The sequence below is a fragment of the Vicia villosa genome, linkage group LG4 (assembly GCF_029867415.1).
Source record: "Vicia villosa cultivar HV-30 ecotype Madison, WI linkage group LG4, Vvil1.0, whole genome shotgun sequence".
NCBI lineage: Eukaryota > Viridiplantae > Streptophyta > Magnoliopsida > Fabales > Fabaceae > Vicia > Vicia villosa.
This window is the reverse complement of record NC_081183.1, coordinates 156800461-156813535: the sequence shown is the minus strand read 5'-3', so window position 1 is coordinate 156813535 and position 13075 is coordinate 156800461. Positions and strand designations below refer to the sequence as shown.

Genomic DNA, 13075 nt, shown 5'->3' with positions numbered 1-13075 from the left:
CTATCATGTAACTAACTTTATTCATTCAATGAGATTCATTCATACAATTTTCATTTCATCTTTCTCTCTATCTTCGAGTTTTCTTTCTCTCCACCATGTCAATGAGAAACTTCATGACTTATATCATCACTATTGTAGTAGAAGAGTAGAGATAGATGAGAAGAAAACAAAAGAATTATTGTATTAGTATCTCCAAATCTTCCTTTAGGGTGGAGAAGAATTTTATTTATACAACACAAATTCTATCAAAGATAATTGTATAAATGATCTACAATAGTTGTCATCATCATTCTATTAATATATAGAATATCTTATAGAATATAAAAAGCATAGAAATTGTACATCCCCAAATATTCATAATAGTGTCATATAATATATAGATATATTTTTTAAAAATAACATAAAACAAACTGAATCTTACAAACTCGGAAATTGAAGTAATTTATGAGCCACTAATGGCTCCTTATTCAAGCTAATACATTTTGGTAACACTTGTTCATATAGAGCCTTATTCATACACACCTAGCTCGATAGAGCTATTCAACACATTATTATTTCATGCCTCCTTTTCCAAATACAACACCTTCTTGATGACAGCATTATAGCAAAATGCTGCATCTAAACAATCTTGAATTGATGGGTTTGGATGTTCTCAACATCAAGTTTCATGAAATTGCTAATCTTTTTAGTAATTATAAACTTGCCCCAATTGTAAGGTTTGTATTTTGGAGGGTTTTCATCACTTGTGAACTCTTTCAAAGGCTCCACAATGGTATAGTGTGCTGGATAAAGAAAGAATGGACATGAAAACCTCGCTTTCTCAGTGTTCAGCATCACTCTGTGTTCAATACTCTCGTACGTATCATTGCTCCAAACCTGAACAAATATAAAAGTAACTTTCTCTATTAGGTTTCATATAAATTTTATACGAACATGGTCGAAAAATGACTAATGCGGTTCTTGATACCTGAACTAAGTCTCCAACATTGATAATATAAGCATTAGGCAAAGTCTTAACGAGAAGCCATTCACCATCAGTTTTTCTCTTGACTTCAAGTCCACTAACTTCATCTTCAGCAAGGACAGTTAAAGCATCAGTATCTTTGTGGCGACCACATCCTAGAACCATGTCAGGATTAGGACAAGGTGGATAATAGTTGAGTCTCATCCAGCTTGTTTCATCTTTGAAGAAATCGTTAAATCTTTTCGCGGGTAATCCTAAGCTCACCGCGATAAGTTCCATTATCTTGATTGATAGTTTTTTCATGTGTTGACCATATTCTTGGATTGCCTCTCTGTATATCATACAAGTTATTTATAATTATATTTTATTTTTAGATCGAATTTGAAATTATGAAAACAAAAATAAATTAAAGCTAACCTCATCCCTGGGGGAGACTCTGGCCACTGATTATACCAATGAGTAATCTCTTTATCATCAGGATCAGTTGAAGCTGGAACCAAAGTAGGTTCAAGAAAAGTTACATCAAACACTTCTTTCCAATCTCTAACATTCTTGGTAAGCTCAGATTCATAATATCCCAGAACATTCACCAGATCTCTTCTAACTTTCTTCTTCTCCTCCATTTTTTGGCCAAAGAATTTCTTCCCAACAGATTCAAATCTCTCCCTAACTTCAAGAGGAACTCCATGGTTGATCACTTGGAAAAACCCCCACTCTTTGCATGCACTTCCTATTTTTTCCACAAGCTCATCAAAAGCTAAAGGGTCTTTCTCAATATTGGTGTCTAGTATAGGTGATAGGTCTATTACTGGAATGTTTTCAGCTTCTATGATAACTGGCTTTCGTCTGTGCTCTGGTGCTTGAATGAAATCTGGATCAATCTCTACCATGGTGATGTTTTTCTAAAAAGAATTATTGATTGCTCAATGACAACAATATTATAGTGGAAGAGTTGTTTTGGCTATGGGACATATTGGTGTTGGTGTGTGTGTGTATATATATTACAAATTGAAGCATGTGTTTTGTTATTGTTACCTAGTGATAAAATAATCAGCATAATTGCAAGGTTAAATATGTCATTGTGACAATACAATCTAAGTAATTTTTTATTTTATTTTGTTTATTAAAAAAATTTCACGACATGATTAATCCAATGTTCCATATTAATCCACTGTCTTTCCTTTTTCTTTTTTAAAAAATTAAATAATTAGATATATTTCTGATTAAATAAAATTAGTTTTTGCTTAGACTTCACCATCATTCCAAAGAGAATTATACATGTCATCTCCTATTTGTCATTTTTACCACTGATGAGATACAAAGAATTTTTAGACGAAATTTTCGGTACAGCCTATCAAATTTTTGGTAGAATTCAAATTTTTGGTAGTGTGTTTTAAATTTTCGTTATATCAAAAATTTCTAATTTCTAGACAGTATTGGAAATTCATTATAATCGAAATTTCTGGTATATTCTAATATTAAGTTTTTTCATTGGTTGAGATTTTGCTGACATTTTTGGAGGGTCCTGATTGCACCGATACATATATGTGGTCTAGAATCCATCACCGTTTGTATAAATAGGGGTCTTAAGGTTATTGGATAGCATATCTCAACAAAATGTCTCTTCCTCAGTATTTGATAAATGTAGTAGTGTATGGCTGCAACCCTGCTGTTGAAACCATGATTCCAGATGGGCCCGAATCCTTTGTCACCTTGAAAGAAACGTTAATAATTTATTGTCTGATTCCGATAACAGAAGGATGACAAAGATTGAGTTTCAGAAGGACTAGATTGATACAAATGAAAGGGTGAAATACAACCTAATCAAGTTGAAGAATAAGGAAAATGTGAAGGCCATGTGGGAATCATTTTGCCGTAGGATAACTAAAGGTTCGATCGAGTTAGACGCGTAAATCCGAAGATCCGTGGACGACATGATGAAGTGTCTGAAACGTCCAAAGTCATCTGTTAGTGTCTAGATTTTTATGTTTTGGATATTGTTTGTTGTTTGTCATTTGATGTTTGTTAACTATGTTTGTTTATTATTGATGTTATTTTATTTTCTTTACCTAATCGAAACATGTACTAGCAAAAAAGATGATGCAATAAAAAAGATGTGTCCAAAATATACAAATAATACAACCATAAAAAAATAAATCTACATAGGCCCTCCACGGGCAACATCGGCCAACCTAGCTAAAATAGTATGAACCTTACCATCAGGGTTCACCAAACCCATGAGGCTATCTAAGTGAACGGCGATGAACTGTAGGCGGCTGTTCTGGTCACCTGCAGGATATGGAGGTGGTGGTGGTGGATCGGACGAATCTCCGATAGCTAATGGCCCTGGAACATCAAATGTTATGGTAGGTGGTATGACCTTAGGGTGTGACACACTATGCAACCACTTCAGGTATCCATCATCGCACTTCCCAGGCTCCTGAACCTCAACGGTTGTATCAATGATCTCACAGGGGAGCTGATGATGTGATTGTGAAACCATCGATCAATGCTACCAGCTGGAGCCTCTGGGACCGGACGTGGGATGCCATGTATATAACAATATTGGCGTAGACACCTATCAAGCAAGTGTCTAGCCATATGACTCTCCCATCTGACATACCCTAAATATAAAATAGATACCTCAAAAGGACGATGAGGGCGGTGAGTTGTATACGGTGTCCAAATAACATCACCCCAGGTTAGAGCATCCAGCCTCCGCCTGTACTCCATCAACCCTCATAGAATGGCCTATTTGGCCTTCCACCTCTTTGCACATGGGTCAGTAGCCGCAACACACTGGATCTTCCGCTCATAGATGTGAGGGAAGTGCTCGTAGATCCAACACTGCATAAAAAAAATCATAAAATAAATACACCCAAATAATTAAACACAAAACCATCTAATAAATTATAATATACATGTAACAAGCTCAATTGAAATTCATTTGTTTTAAAATTCTAAGTAATTCAATTGAAATTCATTCGTTTTTAAATTTTTTTGTTTGGATGAAGTATTAAAATGATTCATTGTTAAATTTTTTGGATCATTTTCATAAATTTTAAAACTGTTGGCTAAATTTAAAATATTAAAAATAGATATCAATTTGCAATTTTAAAAATTTAAAAATAAAATTGAAAATTATTAAGGACTTATTTATAATTTTAAGAGTGAATTTAAAATTTTCTTTAAAAATATGGACCATTATGCAAAATTTAAAAAATTAATAATAAACAATATAACTAGAATAAAAAAATACTTCATAAATTTACATCATCTTAATAATTATCCATATTTTTTTATCTAAACAATAAATTTTACAAGTCATTTAAAAATTTTCTAAAAAATTATTTTACCTAATTAAAATGTTTCATCCAAACACAATCTTAATTTAAAAAAGCATTTAAACGCTAATAACTCACAACTGTTTTTCCACATATAACATCAAATGTTGAGTAATCCTAAAATGAAGAGTTTGGATGTTCTCAACATCAGGTTTCATGAAATTTCTACGCTTTCTGTTGGAAGTAATTCAATAGAAGAAGCTGTTGTTAGAGTCAGAAGCTTCTGAGGTGACTGTTCCAGAAGTGTGTTTAGCTTCTGAAGTTTGAATTTGTTATGCTTAGCTATTAGGTTCTAGTTTATTTTGTTTACTTATTTATTAAGTTTAATTTTGTTAGGGCCTACGTGGCAACCCTAGTTTTTTGTGTATAAATAGACTAGTAGTTGTCAATTATTAATAGATTTATTCTCCTTCGTCATTTGTAGATCACCTTTATTCTCTTATTCTTTTTTTCTTTAACCTTGTGCACTAACAATTGGTATCTAAAGTTCTGGTTCGGATTCACGGAGAAACACGGGAAACACGAGTGAAACGGTGAGGCGTTGTGTGATTAATTTGGTTCTTGTATTCGTGTTGAATCTTGAACAAAATCGGAACATAATCACATTTTCTAATTATGCAGGATTGGGAAACACCGTGTTTGGTGAGATCTGAGTGACTTGCACAAGGTTGAGGATGAACGGAAATGGTAATCTTAGTACCAAACTTCCAGTGTTCGTTGGTAAGAACTGGAATCGTTGGAAGATTCAGATGCGTGTGTTATTTGGCGCTCAAGATGTTCTTAATCTCATCAATGATGGTTATGTCTCAATTGCACTTCCAGAAGATGCAACTGATGCGCAGAGAAATGCTAAGAGTGGCCTAAGGAAAAAAGATCAGAAGGCGTTGTTCTTCATCCATCAGTGTGGGGGTGTGAACGTGTTTGAGAAAATCGCTTATTCGATGACGGCGAAGGAAGCATGAGACACACTGGTTAAATGTTACGGTGGTGACGCATCAGTGAAGAAGGTGAAACTTTAGTCCCTGAGAAAGCAGTATGAGAATCTCAACATGAAGAACTACGAGAAGGTTTCTAAGTACATCTTCAGAGTGATTCTGATCACTAATGAGATGAAAGCGTATGGAGAAACCATTTCTGAACAAGTAATCATAGAGAAGGTATTGAAATCGCTTACTCTTAAATTTGATTACATTGTTGTAGCAATTGAACATTCTAAAGATCTGGACACCATGAGAATAGAAGAGTTGCAAAGCAGTCTAGAGGCGCAAGAGTTGCGTTTGACTAAAAGAACTTTTGAGAGGGAAGTTGAGCAGGCTCTGAAAGCTTCTTTTGTCATGAAGACCAGAAGCAGAAAAGACATGGTAGGTATCAGAAGTCAGAAGTCGTCTATTCTAATAAGGAGAAACATCGGAAGGGAAAGGAGAAGTACGACAAAAGAATGGTTCAATGTTACTGTTGTAAGAGGTTTGGCCATTTTGCTAAAGATTGTTGGTCAAACAAAGAAGAAGCAAAAATAGCCAGAGGAGATTCTGATGATGATCCTGTCCTATTAATGGCTTATGAATATGATGAGGAACCTGTGAGTTTGTCGTTTTTTGATTTTGAAGGGGAAGAAGATAACTCTGAATATTCTGAAGGAGTTTTTATATGAGTCAAAATTAGAAGATGACTTTGAAGATTCTGAAGAAGAGTCAGAATCTGAGGTTTCTGAAGATGAGTCAGAGTTAGAAGATGACTCTGAAGCTAAAGACAAGTCATAATCCGAAGGTGATTCTAAGTCTGAAGGAGAATTAGAAGATGAGTCCGAATCTGAAGAAGATTATGCTTTTGAAGATAAATCAGAATCTGAAGGTGAATCAGAGTCACAAGATGAAGAATATTTTGGGGACTCTGAAGATGAATCAGTTGGTGAATCTAATTCTGATCCAAATGTTGAATCTGGTGGTGATCATTTTTCTGGAAAGGAAAACTCTGAAGACATAGGCTCTAGAGGATAAGATTTTGAAGACGTTCATGTTTCTGGTGGTAATCATGACTCTGAAGATGGACCCTCTGAAGGTAGTCCAGCCTCTGACGGTTTTCATGATTTTGAAGGTGGAACTTCTGAAGGAAAAGCCTTTGAAGGCTATCCAACTTTTGAAGGCGGTATTGAAGGATAGAAAAACACTTAGAAAGGGGGGGTTTGAATAAGTGTAGCTTTAAAAACTTGACAGATAAAAATAAATTGCACAATTATTTTTATCCTGGTTCGTTGTTAACTAAACTACTCCAGTCCACCCCCGCAGAGATGATTTACCTCAACTGAGGATTTAATCCACTAATCGCACGGATTACAATGGTTTTCCACTTAGTCAGCAACTAAGTCTTCCAGAGTCTACTGATCACACACTGATCACTCCAGGAACAACTGCTTAGATACCCTCTAAGACTTTTCTAGAGTCTACTGATCCACACGATCACTCTAGTTACAATCTGCTTAGTTCACTCCTAAGACTTCCTAGAGTATTCTGATCCACACGATCACTCTAGTTCCTTACAACTTAATGTAATCAATTCAAAGAGTATTACAAATGCTTCTTACAAGCGATAATCACAACTGTGATATTTCTCTTAATTGTTTAAGCTTAATCTCACTAATATATTACAACAGCAATGTAGTGAGCTTTGATGAAGATGAAGATTCTGAGTTTTGATTTGAACAGCGTTTCAGCAAGTTTGATGTGCTTTGTTTTCGTTCAGGATCGTTAAAATTGTCTACCTTGCTTCTCATCAGAACTTCATATTTATAGGCGTTGGAGAAGATGACCGTTGAATGCATTTAATGCTTTGCGTGTTCCGTACAGCATCGCATTTAATGTTATACGCTTTTGTCAACTACCTCGAGCCTTGTTCACGCTGTGTCTACTGACGTAGCCTAGAATAGCTTTTAACGTTCCTTTTGTCAGTCAGCGTAGCCTGCCACTTGTACTTCCTTCTGATCTGATGTTTGTGAATACAACGTTTGAATATCATCAGAGTCAAACAGCTTGGTGCATAGCATCTTCTGATCTTCTAACCTTGAAGTGCTTCTGAGCGTGATACCATCAGAACTTTAGTGCTTCTGTTCTCTTGTTCTTCTGATGCTTCCATAGACCCATGTTCTGATTCTGCTTCGACCATCTTCTGATGTCTTGCCAGACCATGTTCTGATGTTGCATGCTGAACCCTTTGAGACAAAGCTTCTGAGCGCTGAATTATGCGTACTCTTTATATATTTCCTGAAAGGGAAATTGCATTGGATTAGAGTACCATATTATCTTAAGCAAAATTCATATTATTGTTATCATCAAAACTAAGATAATTGATCAGAACAAATCTTGTTCTAACAATCTCCCCCTTTTTGATGATGACAAAAACATATATAAATGATATGAATTTGCGATCAGAAAGAACAGACGGCAAAAGACAAATTACACAGCTATAGCATAAGCATATGAATATGTCTCCCCCTGAGATTAACAATCTCCCCCTGAGATAAATAATCTCCCCCTGAAATAAATACTCGAAGAACTTTAATAAAAGACTTCCCTGATTATTTCGGTAGAGACGATCATATAAGCTTCTGTCTTTAGAGAATTCATAGCTTCTGACTTCTGCTTCCATAGGACAGCTTCAGAACTAGAATTTCCTTAGATCCTTAGAACACTCACAGCTTCTGATTCCTGCTTCCATCTAGGACAGCTTCAGAACTTGAATTTCTTTGATCTTCTGAACATTCACAGCTTCTGACTTCTGCTTCCATCTAGGACAGCTTCAGAACTTGAATTTCTTTGATCTTCTGAACATTCACAGCTTCTGATTTCTGCTTCCATTTAGGACAGCTTCAGAACTTGAGTTTTCTGGATCTTTAGAACATTCGCAGCTTCTGATTTCTGCTTCCCTCGGATAGCTTCAGAGCTTTGAATTTCTACCAACATCACTTCATGCTAGATTTGTATCAGAACATTGTTGAATGTACCAGAGCATCATCTGAGCATCTCTACATCCTGAAATGTTACAGAACAAAAACTAAACGACAAAAGTCAGCATGAACGAGTTAGAACATAAAATGTATATTCGAACACATTATATGTATCAGAGCCATATAGGCTAAAATAATGTATCAGAGCCATAACATTATATGTATCAGAGCAAATAGGCTTGAATAATGTATCAGAGCAAATAGAATTTTGTCAACACAAATAGACAAATATGGATCAAATTCTATTATCAGTGCTTCTGATTCATTCTTCTTTCTTGCTTCTGATTTCTGAAGCTTGACAGCACTCAGCTTGCTTCAGTTTCCATGGTTTTGCTTCTTGTGTTTGCTTTGAAGATTTTCTTCACTTCTTTATACCTGCAAAACACTTAAACCATATAGAACTTACAGTTCTTGTTAGTGAATGTGTGGGAGCTTTGCCCAGCAACTGATAGATTAATCAAATCATTTATCATTTATCTTTCTCCCCCTTTTTGTCATATCATCAAAAAGCATATTTCAAAAGATTCAGATGATTAAAACGACAAATAAAAACACTGGAATGTAAAAGCAAAAAAACTTTTCATTGATAATCAAAAGATATTACAAAAGGTTCCTATGTTTAACAAGATGAGAAACATTCCTAGCAAATACATAAAAAGTCATCCCAAGAGGAAATGACTACAAAAATTAAAAATAGCACCCTAGCAGGACACGCTCGGTGTCAACCCATCAAGAATCCCTGTGGACTCTTGTCTTCCAGACTGGAACCTCCACTGTAGGAGAGATCCAAGTGACCAAAGAGGAAGAGAGGGACAGTTCACAGACAGAGAGCTAATGTTGCAAACGGGGCTTTCCCTCAACATAGAAGTTAAGAATATCATTCTTAACCTCCTCCCATAACTCAAGAAAGTCTTCTGTCTTTGGGTGAAAGTTGATAACAACATCAAAGAAGAGGTCTGACTTGAGAGGTATTAGGAGAGCCATCCCGAGATATGCAGAGATCTGTCGCCTTTGAGTCATAGATCTTCAACAGGCTTAGGGTGAACGCTAGGTTTGAGCTAGGATTTTTTTTTTAAAAGAAAGAAAAAGTTTGTTTGAACAAGAGACGAAAACTGAAGAGAGAGAGAGAGAAACTTGATGAGGAATGCAAAGAGATAGGGAAAGAGAAGCGTTTGAAGAGTATTTAAAAAAAATAAAATGAAACGAATGTTGACTAGCATTTAATGTTACGTGACATGAGGAGAGATAATAAAGACAAATGAGGTGACTTGCACAGTTACCTATGGTCGGCGTCCCTTCAACTGCACGCGCGCTTATCTATGAATAGTAACGACAGGTTTACTATCCCGAGATAAAACGTTACAGCTGTTTTGCTTTAAAAGAGGTTCTGAATCAACTTAGACAATGAAACGTTAATAATAACCGAATCATAATTTCTAAAAGATTTCAATCAGAACTTCTGATTAAAAAAAATTGTTCCACATTCATTTCAGAAGATACTCATACATGAGAACTTCTCATCTTCTCATTCTGGGCATAAATCCATACTGATGTTCTTCAGAATAAACTTAAACCTATCTTCAGCCAGGGGTTTTGTAAAGATATCAGCCCATTGATGGTCTGTATCAACAAAGTTTAAAGATATAACACCCTTCTGAACATAGTCCCTTATGAAATGATGTTTAATCTCAATATGTTTAGCTTTTGAATGAAGAATAGGAATCTTAGATAAACATATAGCAGAAGTATTATCACAGAATATAGGAATGTTACTCTCAAATATCTGATAATCTTCTAGCTGACTCTTCATCCAGAGCATCTGTGTACTACAACCAGCAGCAGCGACATATTCTGCTTCTGTTGTTGATAGAGCGATAGTTGCTTGCTTCTTGCTGTACCAGGAGATCAAATGACTTCCAAGAAATTGACAACTTCCTGAAGTACTTTTTCTTTCAATTTTGTCTCCAGCATAATCAGCATCGCAGAATCCTACTAAGTTGTATTCTTTAGATTTTCTGTAAACTAAGCCAACATTAGTAGTACCTTTCAGATACCTTAGAATTCTCTTAACAGCAGTTAAATGAGATTCTCTAGGATCTGATTGGAATCTAGCACACAAACAAACACTGAACAGAATGTCAGGTCTAGAAGCAGTCAAATATAGAAGAGATCCAATCATACCTCTGTATAACTTCTGATCTACCTTCTTACTCACCTCATCCTTACCTAGGATGCATGTTGGATGCATAGGAGTTTTGGCTTCTTTGCAGTCTAGAAGATTAAACTTCTTCAGAAGTTCCTTCACATACTTGGTTTGGTGAACATACGTTCCTTCTGATGTTTGATTTATTTGTATTCCAAGGAAATACTTGAGTTCTCCCATCATGCTCATTTCAAACTCAGCCTGCATAGACTCAGCAAACTCCTTTCCAAGTGTAGCATTAGATGTTCCAAAAATAATATCATCTACATATATTTGACAAATTAAAATATCCCTTTTAAAGGTTTTACAAAAGAGAGTAGTGTCCACTTTTCCTCTAGTGAAACCATTATCCAGAAGGAAAGAACTTAAGCGTTCATACCAAGCTCTGGGAGCCTGTTTCAATCCATATAATGATTTCTTAAGTTTAAAAACATGATTAGGAGACATAGAGTCTTCAAAACCAGGAGGTTGATGGACATAAACTTCTTCATCTATATAACCATTTAAGAAGGCACTCTTAACATCCATTTGATAGAGAGTGATGTTATGTTGAGTGGCAAATGAAATTAACAGACGAATAGATTCTAACCTGGCCACTGGTGCAAAGGTTTCTGTATAGTCAATCCCTTCTTGCTGACTATAACCCTGAGCCACCAGTCTGGCTTTGTTTCTTACCACTTCGCCCTTCTCACTGAGCTTGTTTCTGAAGACCCATTTTGTACCGATTATATTGAATCCATCTGGTCTAGAAACAAGATCCCAAACATCATTCCTTGTAAACTGATTCAGTTCTTCTTGCATAGCAATTATCCAGTCTGGATCTTCTAGAGCATGATCAACAGAAGTCGGCTCGATCAAAGATACAAGACCTAATTGACAATCTGCATTGTTCTTAAGGAATGCTCTTGTTCTGATTGGATCATCCTTCTTTCCAAGAATGACATCTTCTGAGTGACCAGAGATGAGTCTGGATGATCTTCTGACAGATGGTTCTTCAGAAATGCTTAGATCCTCTAGAGAAGCTGATACTTGATCTTCAGATTCTTTGCTTCTGAGAAGCTCTGCTTCTGATGCGTTGCTGCTTGGCTCAACAACTTCTGATATATCAATATCACAATCTGCAAAATTATCAAACTGCTTTGGTTTTTCAGAACCAAGCTTATCATCAAACCTGATATTGATTGATTCTTCTACAATCAATGTTTCAGTATTGTATACTCTGTAGCCTTTTGAGCGTTCAGAATATCCAAGAAGGAAACATTTTTGTGCTTTGGAATCAAACTTACCAAGATGATCTTTAGTGTTCAGAATAAAGCATACACATCCAAAAGGATGGAAATATGAAATGTTGGGCTTTCTATTCTTCCACAATTCATAAGGAGTCTTATTTAGAATAGGTCTGATAGAGATTCTATTCTGAATATAGCATGCAGTGTTTATTGCTTCTGCCCAGAAATGTTTAGCCATATTGGTTTCATTGATCATGGTTCTGGCCATTTCTTGCAGAGTCCTATTCTTTCGCTCTACAACCCCATTTTGCTGTGGAGTTCTAGGACAAGAGAAATCATGGGCAATACCATTTTCTTTGAAGAATTCTTCAAAGGATCTGTTCTCAAATTCACCACCATGATCACTTCTGACCTTTATGATTTTACACTCTTTTTCAGATTGAATCTGAATGCAGAAATCAAAGAACACTGAATGAGTCTCATCCTTGTGTTTCAAGAATTTTACCCATGTCCAACGACTATAATCATCTACGATGACTAATCCATATTTCTTCCCTCTGACAGATGCTGTTTTGACTGGGCCAAACAGATCAATGTGCAAGAGTTCTAATGGCCTTGAGGTAGAAACAACATTCTTGGACTTGAATGCAGGTTTGGAGAACTTGCCCTTCTGACATGCTTCACAAAGAGCATCTGATTTGAATTTCAGATTAGGGAGTCCTCTGACCAGATTCAGTTTGTTAATCTGAGAAATCTTTCTCAAACTAGCATGACCTAACCTTCTGTGCCAGACCCACTGCTCTTCAGAAACAGACATAAGACAAGTCACCTTCTGACTCATAAGATCTTGCAGATCTGTCTTATAAATGTTGTTCTTCCTCTTGCCTGTAAATAGGATTGAGCCATCCTTCTGATTTACAGCCTTGCAAGACTCTTGATTAAAGATTATATCATAACCATTGTCACTCAATTGACTGATAGATAAGAGGTTATGTGTTAATCCTTTTACAAGAAGTACATTAGAAATGGAAGGAGAGTTACCAGACTTTATAGTTCCAGAGCCAATTATCTTGCCCTTCTGATCTCCTCCAAACTTGACTTCTCCTCCAGACTTAAGCACCAGGTCTTGGAACATAGACCTTCTTCCTGTCATGTGTCGTGAGCATCCAGAGTCCAGGTACCATGACATGTTGTGCTTTGTCCTTTTTGCAGTCAAGGATATCTGCAATAGGAATAATCTTATCCTTAGGTACCCACATTTTCTTGGGTCCTTTCTTGTTAGATTTTCTCAAGTTCTGATTGAACTTGGGTTTAACATTGTAAGCAATAGGAGGA

The 13075-nt window shown here is 36.0% G+C and overlaps 1 protein-coding gene across 1 annotated transcript; it reads right to left on the bottom strand.

Moving 5' to 3' along the window:
- Window positions 1-417: 417 nt before the first annotated feature.
- LOC131595654 (flavonol synthase/flavanone 3-hydroxylase-like) lies at window positions 418-1945 on the bottom strand. Its single transcript, XM_058868070.1, has 3 exons — window positions 1382-1945; window positions 968-1295; window positions 418-876 (listed from the first exon to the last, which is right to left on the bottom strand). Exons 1-3 carry the CDS (start codon window positions 1852-1854, stop codon window positions 619-621), a joined length of 1059 nt encoding a protein of 352 aa, XP_058724053.1. The 5' UTR covers window positions 1855-1945; the 3' UTR covers window positions 418-618.
- Between the last annotated feature and the right edge of the window lie 11130 nt (window positions 1946-13075).

Excerpts from the sequence above, each read along its gene's own strand:
- LOC131595654 (XM_058868070.1), bottom strand. The coding sequence starts at position 1,854 with ATGGTAGAGATTGATCCAGATTTCATTCAAGCACCAGAGCACAGACGA. Across the intron at positions 1,296-1,381 it reads GAGTCTCCCCCAGGGATGAG|AGAGGCAATCCAAGAATATG; the intron begins GTTAGCTTTAAT and ends TATGATATACAG. Across the intron at positions 877-967 it reads ATGTTGGAGACTTAGTTCAG|GTTTGGAGCAATGATACGTA; the intron begins GTATCAAGAACC and ends ATATTTGTTCAG.